We start from the raw sequence: 14,144 nt of genomic DNA, 5'->3' as shown, positions 1-14,144 counted from the left end.
GATGAAACTAAATTCAGTGAAGTTATGTTTGTCAAATTGAGAGGACCCGGATGTGGGTCAAAATTCAAAGTGCGGAAGCGTGTGCGTGGCATCAGCGTAGCGCCCCTGAGCCTGGCTAGTGAGCACATTTCTTTCTCGTCTCGAGGCGTGGCTGCGAACCGAGCTCCATCCCCATGACTGTGGGCCCATTAATGGTGGCTAACGGGGCTCACTTATCAGCTTTCCCTAACTACCTTCCCAACCGGCCAACCCCAACCGTAAAATTGGGAAGGACTAAAAAATCGCCGCCGCCGCCCGCACGCAGAAGCAAAGCAAAACACAGAGAGGAGAGGGCTCATCGATTCATTCAACTGAACAGCAAGCGCACCTACCCTACCCGCCGCCGCCGAAGGCGAAGGCCTAGCTCCCGGTCCGGCGCGATGGCTGCCGCGGCCCGCCGCGGCCCCGGGGCGCTCCTCCTCGTGGCGCTCCTCCTGCTGGCGCTGGTCGTCTCCGGGCACTGCCTGGACGCGCACCACCGCGGGCTGAAGCGCCGCCGGCGGAAGCACGAGATTCACTCTCCGATCAAGACGGTGGTGGTCGTGGTGATGGAGAACCGCAGCTTCGACCACATCCTCGGCTGGCTCCGCCGCACCCGCCCCGACATCGACGGCCTCACGGGCCGCGAGTCCAACCGCCTCAACGCCTCTGACCCCTCCTCCCCGGATATCTTCGTCACGGACGAGGCCGGCTACGTCGACTCAGACCCCGGCCACGGTTTCGAGGACATCCGGGAGCAGATCTTCGGCTCCGCCGACACCTCCGCGGTGCCGCCGCCCATGTCCGGCTTCGCCCAGAACGCGCGCGGCATGGGCCTCGGCATGCCGCAGAACGTCATGAGCGGGTTCAAGCCCGACGCCGTCCCGGTATACGCCTCCCTCGCCGACGAGTTCGCCGTCTTCGACCGCTGGTTCGCCTCCGTGCCCACCTCCACGCAGCCCAACCGCCTGTTCGTCCACTCGGCGACCTCCCACGGCCTCACCTTCAACGCCCGCAAGGACCTCATCCATGGTTTCCCGCAGAAGACCATCTTTGACAGTCTCGAGGAGAACGGCCTGTCGTTTGGCATATACTACCAGAACATCCCGGCCACGCTCTTCTACCAGAGCCTCCGCCGCCTCAAGCACCTCGTCAAGTTCCACCAGTACACCCTCAAGTTCAAGCTGCACGCCAAGTTGGGGAAGCTGCCAAACTATGCGGTGATTGAGCAGAGATACTTCGATTGCGAGATGTTCCCAGCAAACGATGACCATCCGTCGCATGATGTGGCGAGGGGGCAGAGGTTCGTGAAAGAGGTGTATGAGACACTAAGGGCCAGTCCGCAGTGGAACGAGACTGCCCTGATCATCACATATGATGAGCATGGTGGATTCTATGACCATGTACCTACGCCGGTCGTTGGAGTGCCCCAGCCTGATGGAATAGTTGGGCCTGATCCATACTACTTCAAGTTCGAACGGCTTGGGGTGCGCGTTCCCACCTTTCTCATCTCACCTTGGATCGACAAGGGCACTGGTGAGTACTTGAATTCTTAATTTTCCTGGGAAACAACTCTGAAAATTTTGATGCCTGGCATGGCAATATATTTAACTAATCAGTTTGAGGTAGAAACTAAATTTTAAGGTCAGCTTGTGTTTTTTTTTGATTGAAGCGATAGTACAAATATTTCCATGTCATTGGATTCTTGTCAACATTTTATAAGGACAAGTTTGTTGTAAACTTAGCCCAGAAACATTCAGTGCAGAGGATGCTCTAATTTTCCTAGAAGCTGTTGATGACTTCCTCCATGTGGAGATATCCTGTATGTATAGCAAGCAGCAGTCCATGTGGTTAGTTTTGTTAGATATAACTTATATAAGTAGCACTTCAACGATCACTCTCATGAAAGAGGACCGCACTGCCTTTTATGCTATCGTTATGCTGTCTCTGTGTCTTGATCATCCTTATATTAATGTTAATGAAATTCGGAACTTTAAATATTTGCTGAACCTATTCATCAGGAAATTATGCTTCCAATATTGAGCTGCATGTTTTCACCAGCAGAATTCACACCTTACCTTTTCATTTCTGCAGTGATCCATAAACCAAACGGTCCACAGGATACTTCACAATATGAGCATTCGTCCATTCCTGCAACAGTAAAGAAGCTATTCAATTTACATTCTAACTTTCTGACAAAGAGAGACGCATGGGCTGGGACCTTTGAGAACTACTTTAAAATCCGGAGAACGCCAAGAACAGACTGTCCTGGTATGAATTTATGGTAGTTTGATATATGTGTTATGCCAATGGGATAACAATTATGACCTTTTTTTGGCACTATAGCTGCCACGGCGGTACTTCGTCAATGAACTGTTAACAAAAACGAAGGTCAACTGATAGTGTAGCATGTTCTGCTCCTGGAGTTATCAATGTGGAGAATGATGGATTTTACTAGGGTCCTAACCAGATTTTTTTTTCTCTCCCAAACAGAGAAGCTCCCAGAGGTGACAAAGTCACTGCGACCATTTGGTCCCAAGGAAGATTCGTCTCTCTCAGAGTTCCAAGTGGAGTTGATTCAACTTGCCTCGCAGCTTAACGGCGACCATGTACTGAACACGTACCCAGATATTGGCAGGACCATGACTGTCGGGGAAGCGAACCGCTACGCAGAGGATGCTGTCGCCAGATTCCTGGAAGCTGGTCGGATTGCTTTGAGAGCTGGTGCGAATGAATCTGCTTTGGTGACGATGAGGCCCGCTCTCACAAGCAGGGCCTCAATGTCCTCTGGTTTATCATCAGAGCTCTAGTAGATGGTTCCAGTCTGCCCACAAATTACACATCGCCATTCCCTCTGATTCAGCTCTTGGGTGGTGTAGTGCAAATATGATAGTTTGGTTCTGTAAATAGACAGTCGGTACATGTCAAAGCCTCAATGTGTAGTGGGGATTTCTAAAAGCAATTTGTGGGTACCTGCTTGTCAAGCAGCTGGACTGCACTCTGGAGTAAATGTATGATACTGTACAGTAACTGAATTTTCATGTCTGTAAACATGGGCTTAAACATGTGTAATATGATACTTAAACATTTGCTTGGGAGGATGAGGGTTAACACTTAACAATGTGAACAAGTACAATAACTCAATTTTCATGTCTGTAGACATTGGCATTCTCATGTCTACAAGCATGGCCTGATGAGAATGTCTGAAAACTGATGTCTGGGATTGGAAGGTAGGGTTACTGACCATCGGAACTAAGGGCCTTGTGGCAAACAGTTTGCTGACTAATTTTAGCATCTTAACCTCCAAACACCAGCTAATAAATTGGCTAATTGTTAAGAGCATCTCCAAGAGATTTTTCATTTTTAGCTCTATATTTGACTATCAATTTAACTTTTTATAAAGATTACACTATATATGTAGCATCTCACTCCAACAGACTATCTATCTAGTTTGGTTAGTCAGGTGGCTAGCCAAATTTGGCTAGTGAGAGAGTCAATTTGAAGAGTCAGATAGCTAATCTGTTGGAGAGTTATTTTACTATTGAGTAGCCAAAATTTGGTTTGACGAGTTATTTAGCTAGTCTCTTAGAGATGCTCTAAAAACTGTTTGTCCATTAGCTATTTGACCTTGGTAACATGTGCTAATAGATCGGATAAAGAGAAAAAAAACATATATTAGCCATGTCTCCAAACATATCCTAACTAATTTTTGCTAGCTAATTATTAGCCGATAAGCCATAGGAATCCATACAGGGTCTAATTTACTAAGACCAGACTCTGTTTAATTTGGGTTGGAATAATACTGCAAACATGTTATTATATGTTTCTTATTTCAAAATTTAAAGGACGGAAATGTTATTATTTAGGAACAATTGGATCTATACCATTAAAAGATCCAAACTTTAGATATATACCATGGACCCCACATGTCATTGACTCATGTGGACCCACATGTAAGTGAGATAGTAATGGTATGGATCCAAAGTGGTGATCTTTTAATGGTATGGATCCAAATTTCCCTATTATTTAAGCAGAAACTTCCATTAACAGGACCGAACCGTTACAACAGTTAGCCATGTGCTACTGGACTCAAATAACTTCGGTCCCATGCATATGCAACGGTACATCTGTCATCTAAAGCATCTCGAGTAGCTACGTAAACAAGTCTCTAAATATGAATTTAATAAGTTTTTGAGAAAAACTCTTCTCCAATAGTTATGTAAATCAGTTCCCTAAATATACAAACTCCCTACAAAACACAATTTCATCCCTACATTTACCAACCTTGTTGGAACTCCCTAAATCAATATGGTACTAAATCCATCATGAAAATAATACTTTTGCCACTGTTTTTTGCGCTGTCCCACTGTCATGTTGACCACAAATCCATCTTTAACGCCTAGATGTCTTGATGTCGCCACTGCTAGAAAACCTCTTTTGCTAGAAAACCTCTTATGTGGAGGCGTCGTCAGAGCACATCCTGTGATGTCTTCACGTCATCGCCGCGACCGTATGGTCTTCCATCGATAACTTCGACATCAGGGAAGGTTGTTGTTATTGATTTCTACCGCCGACTCAATTAAAATTAGAAAGCAAGTTCGCTTATTTTTTTTGTTGATATAGACAACTTTAAAATTAACAACCAATAAATAGAGAACTATTGGAGCATATACATTTTTCTACTCCTTAAAGTGTTTTAGCAACTTTTTAAATCTATAATTTAGGATGTTAAATTTACATAACTATTGGAGATGCTCTAACGTCGGTCCCCTCAGAGGCAGATTTATCTTTTCCAACGGCCGGGCCAGGCTACTGCTTGCTCAATGCTCATATCCAAGAGAGATTCTGTGGGCTCAGGCCCATGTATAAAAAATTTGCACGGAGCCTAATCCAGTCCAGTCCGTTCGACGTTGGACTCCGGTCTGCCTCTCAAATCTCACCGCCTGCTCTTCTTCGGTCCCGGCTCGGGCTCCTCCATATGAGCGCGCGCTAGGTTCTCTCTCGTCGTCTCTCGTGGCGGCTGGCGACGACTGGGGACCGCCGGTAGGCGCCCAGGCCTTCGTCGCGCTGGTCTTTCTAGGGCCCTTCGCCGGCGACGATCACCCTCCGCGACCAGGTACGCTCATCCCCTCTCTTCCCTTCCTTCCTGTTGCGCGAAACCCACCCTAGCTTAACCTGTTTATATTCGGATCTAATTAATTACAGTACTACAAGTGAATTCGTGCATTATGTCTGCTACCTTCGATATTTTTCTTTCTTTTGCAAACATTAGCGTCCTTTACTTGGTCCGCCCCTGCCTGCCATGTATTGCGTAATTCTTCTCTGTCGATTCCATCGAATCGTGCATACTCCATCATTCGGTGCAAGATACAAATGGTTATCACGGCGCCCTAGCGAGATGAGTCGCCTCCGGGGCGCCTGGACGCCTAGGCGATAGTTAGGCGACCAACTAGTTCATTCATGAAGACCAATTTTACCGTCCAAGTTTCCTATGTACAAAATCACAATTCAAGCTCTAATTTAGCATGAACTGAGGATTGATGTGTAGTACGTTGTACATGGCATCCATGGCACCTATATAATCAAACCATTATTGTTCAATGTCCAAACATTGATATAGAGATTGTAATAACTCAATCCATCCAACGGCTTCCCTGGTACGAACAAGAGATTCACCTAAAGTTAGCAAGGTGAAACACTTCTATCTAATGTTGGATACATGTAGTTCACATAAACTACAAAAATATCTTGAAAACATAATTGAGAATGTACCGAGGACAAAGGCATTGAAAGTTTAAGACATGGATATAATGTTCCAACGACAAGGACATTAAACCATAAATATAATGCTCCAAGAACATCGACATTCAAACATCAATGTCTAAGTCTAAACCATCTTGACGATTATCATCACTTGGTCCACTATCACGAGAAGTAGGTGGTGTTTGGCCATAATCATCATTGATGTCTAGATCATCGGCCACCAAAGGTTCATAGACTTTATCCTCGTCTGATCCTTGCTCTTGTACAGCTGGTGAACTCAAATTTACACCATGTCGAGAGTACGTCCTAGGCAGATTACGATCTTGAAGCATTAGTGATGCACTGGTGGCTTTATCAACATGAGCCCATGAAAGATTTTATTAGTGCTGGACTTTTTCTGTACTCATTTCAACTCATTCCTTGTCCCATTGGAACTCTTCTAAGATCAAAGGGTTGAAATTTGTCCCTTCCACATGCCTCTTTTGAAAACGTTTAGCAATCTTTCGGTTGTATTAAATAGACCAAATCGTTCGATTGTTGGTGCTCCAACCGGTTTCTTTTTTACATGGATCTGAAATTTAAGCACTAATTAACAACAGAAAGTACATGAAATTTATTAATAGTTTTGAAATAAATACAAGTTAGTTGCTTACAAATTCGACAATGCTCCAATTGTGCTCACAACTAGAGTCGAACAACAAAGACCGAGGATGCGTCTTGCAAACTTTTGAAGCTCTCTAGCAAGGCGACCAAAAGCATTCCACCAAACAACTAAAACAAAAAACATTATATCTATCTTACAAATTTGGAATGCTTAAAATTTAATCAACATAAAATAGAAGTTTAATACTTATGAGGGCTCTTTGTTTTTTGTTGCATCACAACTGTTTGCTTTCCAAAGCTCTCCCCGCCCATTACCAACTCTCCTCTTACAATCTTGATGTCTGGGTTTCCTGGTGTCTCTCAAGGGGGAGTGTAGTGGAAGATGGGAATGACACAAGGTGTAGGGGGGAAGAGGGCGCTGATCACCCTGATCACCGGCGCTGGTGCTGTGCCCGACCAGGATGGTCAAAGATGATCCCGCCCTATTGGGACATCTTTCTTCCTTTGATGCCTAATACCAACTATGGCTTGCACCTTTATAGATGTAGGTGACTTATAGCTTAAGAAACCAGCAGATACTTTTGGGAAACTAGTATGCTATTTTTAGGAACTAAACCAACCAAGGAAACAGAGTAACAACCATATCCCTGATTATTAGCTACAGTTGTTACGTGCTCCTTTCTTCCTTCTGCGATTGATACCTCCTTCCTTAGCTACTTCGGTCGGCATCTAGTACAGCAGGTATTCGTCATGTTTATTGCCGCCCAACAAAAGTATCTATAACACCACCGAGCACTATCATGGAGTCATCGCTGGCTTGGCCTCTCTGTTCTTCTTCCTCCCCCAACCCCGCTGCTCTCCATTCTAGCCGAGTTGTTGCTCTTCTTCCACCGACCTCGCTGCTCACCTCCGCAGCATTGTCTAGATCCCCACCGTCGCTGGCCTTCTTCGAGGCCCAGATCCCCATTGTAGGCCCCTTGCTTCTTCTCCTCAACCGGAGCTTCCAAAACTCCCTTGCAGGTTATGTTACTCTCCATCCATTTCCTCCATGAGTATATTATGTTTTAATGTTTCATGCTTATTTGAAAAACTAATTTGCATTACAACATTAGAGCTTGTAGAGGTTATGGAAGGTATGGGTGTGCCTTCACCACCGACAGTTGGGACTCCGTCGGCCTCGCCCTGCCGCATTACGTCCCCCGTTGATGATACCAATGCGTCGCTTGGCCAAGAACCAGAGTGCGCATTGACATATATCAGACAGGACGATCCTGACACATTCATTATCTCGGTGAGTAAGCTCTATTTGATCTTTGTAGTTCACTAGTTATATTTAATGAGAAGTGATTTGCTATGTAGGGAAATTTTCATCCAAGGCATCAAATCGATTGGGATTCAATTGAAGTAGAAGAAAGGTGGAATGAGGAAGGAAGACAGGATGTTACTAGTGAACGAGGATTGTATATTCAACTCGGTTTGCATAATGAAGATGAGAGGGTATTTAAGCAAAGGGAAGATGATTCAAGTGCTCATTGTGCTGGAAATAATAGGGAAGAATTTCACGATGAAGCTTCAACTGCCATGCCTTGTTCTGATTTTGTATTAGATGGGACAAGGACTATCTATGATATGAACAATCCTGTAATGGAGCCTGGTAGCTTGTACGCATCAATGGAGCAGTTTAGACTTGCAATTAGACAGTACGCCATAAATAAAGAATTTGAGTTGGGCATTGAGGCTACCAACAAGACTAGATTCAGAGGGTACTGTAAAGGGCCTGATTGTCCTTGGAGCATTCATGCGAGGTCTGAGATGAAAGGATCACCCACTATTCAAGTAATGTCAGTTTCCAAATTCTTATGTTTTGCATGTTAATCATTTGTACAAAATTTGAATAATCACATTCTTCTCCATTTTACAGGTTATTGTCTTAAACGATGAGCACACATGTACATCGAGCGGGAGACGCAAGACAACGACACCAACAGGTGCTTGGGTTGCGGCAAGGGCTCTTCCACTACTTATGAAAAAACCACATATGGGTGCTAAGGAGTTACAAAGTATGTTGCAAGATACATTTGGATGCACTATTACATATGATACAATTTGGCATGGGAAAGAGAAAGCTCTGAAGCAATTGTTTGGGAGTTGGGAAGAGAGTTTCCAACTTCTATGGTCTTGGAGAGAAGCAGTTATACAGAAGTCACCGGATAGTATTATCGAGTTGGATGTTAAAATGGATGAGGGCCGGCCATTTTTTAGCAGATTTTTTTGTGCACTTGGTCCTTGCATTACTGGTTTCAAAGAGGGATGTAGACCTTATCTTAGTGTTGACTCAACTGCTCTTAATGGAAGATGGAATGGTCACCTGTGTTGTGCCATAGGGGTTGATGGACAGAATTGGATGTACCCTGTTGCTTATGGATTCTTTGAGGCAGAAACAACAGAAAACTGGACATGGTTCTTTCAGCAGTTGCGCAAGGCTGTGGGAGATCTTCCTCTACTAGCATTGTGTTCAGATGCTTGCAAAGGTCTAAAAAATGCCATGAACACTGTTTTCCCTCAAGCTGAAAAAAGGGAGTGTTTCAGACACCTAATGCAGAACTACGTGAAGCAATTTGTTGGATCCGAGTACATGTATCCTGCAGCTAGAGCATATAGGAGGGAGGTGTTCGACCATTACTTTTCCAATGTCCAAGAAATTCCCAAGGTGTCTAGTTGGTTATATGAGCATCATGATAGTTTGTGGTATCGTAGTGGGTTTAATCCAGCCATCAAGTGCGACTATGTTACCAACAACATAGCAGAAGTGTTCAACAATTGGATTAAGGATTGGAAAGATCTGCCTGTCTGTGACTTGGCTGACAAGATAAGGAAGGAAATCATGGAGTTGTTTCATAGGAGGAGGGAAATAGGACAGAGGTTGCAAGGTCGAATACTACCCTCCGTGGTCCATATCCTCCATGTAAGGACTAGAGGTTTAGGTCACTTAACAGTTAAGAAAGCTGACAATTACATTGCGGAGGTGAGGGATAATAATAATGTGCACTCTAAGCACATTGTGAATGCTCAATTGAGACAATGTTCATGCAACGAGTGGCAGCATACGGGGAAGCCATGTCACCATGCCCTTCGCTTAATAACAACACAACAATTTAGAGATGTTCGGATGGAAGATTTTGTGGATGACTACTACTCAGTTGATAAGTTCATGAAGGCTTACTCGAGGGTAGTGGAGCCAATTGGTGACAAATCTTTCTGGCCTACAGTGCCATTTGCAAAAGAGGTGTGTGCTTCTATTGGGAAGCGTGGAGTTGGCCGTCAAAGGAAAAACATGATTAAAGGGTGCCTAGAGGGAGGAAGTGGTAAGAAGCCAAACGAAAATGAAAATGTCAAAACTAAGAAGATGATTCGTGGGAAGTTCAAGTGTCCAAACTGTGGTGAATTGGGACACAGGAAAGCCAGCTACAAATGTCCTTTGAATGGAACAAAAAAACGGTATGTACTTAATAGAACTAGTAGTAGAATCAATGTAATTGTTTTCTAATTCAGTTATTTTTTTATTTTTTGGAAAGCAGGAAAAGGAGAGCAAGGAAAAATGTTACTAAAGGTTGGTTCCCAAAAGATGTTGAGGCATGATGATGGTGCATGCACTAGCCACACAACCACCCCCATGTGATGATTGTGATGCCAGTATTGCGAAAATCTCTCCACTTTCATCTCCCAGACCTATCTAGAGGCTAGTGCTGGACCAGTGTACCCTAGGAGCTGGGTGCCAGGTGCGGTGGCGGGCGGGGCCTAGCAAAGCATGACGCTGTAGGAGGGATCCAGTCATCCGATACGTCAGCACTCCGGCACAGCAGTAGGCATCTCGGAAGCTGGCAGGGCCACAGGGCACCACGCCCAAGGCTTAGCCGCGCAGGCACTGAGCAGCCAAGTAGTCAGGCAGTCAGTGAGCAGCAGCAGACGGCAGCAAGGCTGGAAGCGCGAAGTACCTATATAGGCATATAAGTTTAGTTCGACCGGGAGTTTACTTCTCTGTTATCTGTGACTTGCCCGACCCCGACTTGATGTGCATTGTAGATTATCAGAAATTGATTAATGATTTAATCACAGATTTTAATCAACTCAACACGTCGAGAAGAATATTTTTGTGCTCATAGTTTTTTAGTTCAAGCAATGTTAATACTAGTGGTACTTCCCTGAGTTCATATCAATGCTTAGTCTTGGGCTCCTCAGAAATGCAAATTCTTTCTTTGGCTTGCAATTAGAAACAAGTGTTGGACTGCTGATAATCTGGAGAAGAGGGGTTGCAGCACCCAAGCAGCTGCCCTTTGTGTGACCAAGAAAGGGAAACGATACAACACATCATCACTACCTGTGTTTTTGCCCGGCAATTCTGGTTTCTTATCTTTGACACTCGGGATGAGTCACCTCGCTCTTAGGGCTGATGAGCGGTCGTTTGAGGACTGGTGGAGGAAGGCCAGCAACAGTACAAGGATAAGAGAAAAGGGATCAACTGTGTCATTATTTTGGGGGCTTGGTGCCTCTGGCTGCATAGAAATAGAACGTTTTTTATGGGAATCATCCATTCAGAGGGTGCAGCAACATTTCAGTGACGAGTTCTCCTGTTGGCTCTTGGTGCGCGCCAGGAGTTTGGGTCAGCTTGGTCTCCCTAGTTCCATGAGTAATATCGGATCTAATCCTTTTACTCCTCTATAACCTTTTTGCTTTTCTTTTGTTTCTTTTTTCTGTTTTAGCTATGGATGTAAGTCATGTTTTCTCTCTCTCTAATATAAAGATGTGCAGCTCTCCTGCGCGTTCTAGAAAAAATGAATGTAAAATTTGATCTTCAATTGTTTATTGGCCCATTATAAAATTGTACAAAGCTTCTCCAAATATGCCAATTGATCCATTACAATTGTTTCATAACTACTGTTTATGGATTTTGGGACTGCAGAACTGATGGATTCTAACAGATGTAACAGACCTACAGTAGGGATGCTAGGCCAAGGAGTTAAAATATATCCACATGTTAGAATATTTCGTAACTGTAGTAACTTCAACATTATATAGATTAATCATGAACTTTTAGTTGTATTAAACAAATAAGCTCTGTATGTTCATTGTTGTAGAACTAAGTTTATTGTGAATTTGTGAACACATATATTTGTTCATGAAACTGCATTGGATTTGGACTAACAAAGTTTGTGTATGTGATATGTTTTTAGTCTGGATCTGCCCTTGGTCAAGATTCAAATATGGCTTCTGCAGGGTTGGCTCGGGTGGGTGAGTGGTGCGACTCGTCCTCTCATGAGGCTCGTCACCTTGAGCAACATGCCGATCCTGCAGCAGCTGCACCTGGAGGAGCAGCTCCTGCGCCGCACATCGGACAACTGGTGTGTCATCAACGATGGCATGGCCCCTGCTACCATTCTCATGGGTATGTCTGGGTATAAACTAACTAAACTTTTCTCGGATGTTTTCAGGAAGGAAGATTCAATCATGTATTGGTCTCCTTGTGCCCCATGTTGAGTTGCTAATTTGGTTTTGCGTGATGGCAGGACTGCAGGAGAGTCTCGGAGCTTGTCGACATACAGCCGGTCCTCTGGGACCAAGTGCCGATTGTGAGGAGGTTCAGTGGAGGTGGCACGTCATTGTTGATTGGGGAACGGTGGTTGTGACTTTCATTTGCAACAAGAATGCCGTTGCCGGGCTGCAGATTTATGGCAAAAAATTTGACAGATTTGGTGAATTTCATCTGCGTGAGAATGGTATGGACAAACAGCACCAAGTTTCACCATTTGGCAGCTTAATATTTATTTATTACAGCGAGCGAAAATTTCATGTTCCAATGCATTGTATGATTGTATCGCAGCATATTCTTTAAGGATAGAAAGTTATGGCTTTTGTTCTTACATTTAAGCAGACGTAGTTTACTTTCCTTCATTTAACATATTTATTTCTAGATAACAAATTCGAATTTACATTGGTCGATGATTATCTTGTCACTAGCATGTATCCAAATATCTCAGGAAACTGATTTTTAATGCTGAGGATCTGCAGTACTGTCCAAGTGATTAACTTATTATGCATTTGTTTTTTCAGACTATGCATTTAGTCACTCGAAAGTTTGGCGGAAATGCTCAATCAATAACAAAAAATCGTTGGGTTCATCACACGTCGTTCTTGTGGGATTATGATGTAAAAAATATGGATTATCTCAAAATCCCAAAGCGTGCACCTGAATATCGACTGGTATGATCCTACCTTTTTTGTCTTGACCTGATTTTCAGCATCCTTTGTGCATAGGCATTGAGAATGATGTTTAGAATCAGCTTCTCCAATGAGATTATCAAATGTGAGCATCTTTAGTTTTGATATATGTTACTCAGAAGTAGTCGGGTAGGAAACCTGTACATCAGTAGTGTGCCATCATAAACTCTGGTGCCTGAACAATTGATCTTTAAAACACTGAACACCCTTTACAAGTCTCTGTTAGTTTTTACCAGATTGTGTCATAATGTTTTCCATAACTACCTGAAGTCAACTTTTGCCCCTTATTGGTGTGAACTGTCAATAATTGTTGTGACCCAGGTCCAAGAACTGTTTGAAGTTGGTTAATCATGGCTTTACCAGCATTAGTGATTACTCCATGTGTATATATTGTGTAAGAAAAAGTTTCACGGTGACTGCCACACCAAAGAGTCGAGCAGTACTAGTACTGATGCCTGGAGAGTTAGATGGGTTTTACTGTAAGGGCTGTTTTGGTAACAAGGTTCCCTTGTCACCAAACCGGCCCTAAATGCTTTAGTACACTGGAACCTGACAAGTTAGATGGGTTACTGTAAGTGTTTTATCGTTGTACTTGAATGGTAACCTAGATGAGATTTTGCTGGGTAGAAATAAAGTAGTTTGGGTTTTTATCAGTTATTGGTACAAAATAGTGCAACGGTGACCAGTGGTGTCACACAGCAGCTTGGCTTGGCTAGTTGATTTCTGGTGGAACCTACGGCTGTGGAAGTATTGCCGGGTAATGGCATGGATTTTCCAAAACTCGGTGCAACCACTGACATTTCTGGTGGAACTTCCACTGTGGAAGTATTTCAGATATATGTTATCACTCTTTTTTTTTGTGATTTAGGGAAGGTGATTCTCAACTCAAAATGCTCACCACTAACGTAGATTCCACATTTTTCTTCCCAGGCAAGAAACCACAGATTTCTTGTGCCGCATGAAGGAGTACATACCTTCGCGGTCAGTTTTCACCGATGAGGTCACTGCGGCCCTGGGAGAACACTTCTCAGTTCAGCCCGTGGATCTACAAGCAGTTCTTTCCGGTGATGAAGGATCCGTGCCTTCTACAAAGCTGCTGTCACAACAGGACCTAGAAAGAAATTGTTTCGTCCAAAGAATCCCTTAACAATATAGAAAGTTGAAGCGTGACCATGCTTGTCGTTTTTGTTGTGAAATATGAGCAGTTTTGTCGAGCTGTGAATTCATTCAAACATTATGGTCAACCCAGTACGTACATACGAATGCCCACCACCATCTTTAGTAACAAATGGTTATGTTTTGGATTGTAGGTCTACCGTTCCAAGCTTGGGTTACACGTTATTTGCCTATGGGCTCTAGACCGAGTGCTAAAACTATGAGAGACTGGCTCCAACATACTCTGTAAATGGTTATGTACTCTAAATTATAAAGAAATTTTTTGTCTTCTTATTTCAGCAGCGTCTTTTAAACTACTTATTTCAGCA

The 14,144-nt window shown here is 43.7% G+C and overlaps 2 protein-coding genes across 2 annotated transcripts; both read left to right on the top strand.

The window, feature by feature from the left end:
• The first annotated feature begins 271 nt into the window (after window positions 1-271).
• Window positions 272-3,099, top strand: LOC100384160 (Non-specific phospholipase C1). The gene is made up of 3 exons (NM_001176738.1): window positions 272-1,554; window positions 2,113-2,289; window positions 2,512-3,099. Exons 1-3 carry the CDS (start codon window positions 420-422, stop codon window positions 2,826-2,828), a joined length of 1,629 nt encoding a protein of 542 aa, NP_001170209.1. The 5' UTR covers window positions 272-419; the 3' UTR covers window positions 2,829-3,099.
• Window positions 3,100-4,926: 1,827 nt separating this feature from the next.
• Window positions 4,927-14,114, top strand: LOC103625741 (RMUA). Its single transcript, XM_008646143.4, has 9 exons — window positions 4,927-5,134; window positions 7,300-7,404; window positions 7,497-7,675; window positions 7,744-8,220; window positions 8,306-9,882; window positions 9,963-11,827; window positions 11,949-12,158; window positions 12,493-12,642; window positions 13,591-14,114. Exons 3-6 carry the CDS (start codon window positions 7,511-7,513, stop codon window positions 10,021-10,023), a joined length of 2,280 nt encoding a protein of 759 aa, XP_008644365.1. The 5' UTR covers window positions 4,927-5,134; window positions 7,300-7,404; window positions 7,497-7,510; the 3' UTR covers window positions 10,024-11,827; window positions 11,949-12,158; window positions 12,493-12,642; window positions 13,591-14,114.
• Window positions 14,115-14,144: the final 30 nt, after the last annotated feature.

The sequence above is a fragment of the Zea mays genome, chromosome 5 (assembly GCF_902167145.1).
Source record: "Zea mays cultivar B73 chromosome 5, Zm-B73-REFERENCE-NAM-5.0, whole genome shotgun sequence".
Taxonomy (NCBI): domain Eukaryota; kingdom Viridiplantae; phylum Streptophyta; class Magnoliopsida; order Poales; family Poaceae; genus Zea; species Zea mays.
This window is presented reverse-complemented; position numbering and strand designations above follow the sequence as displayed.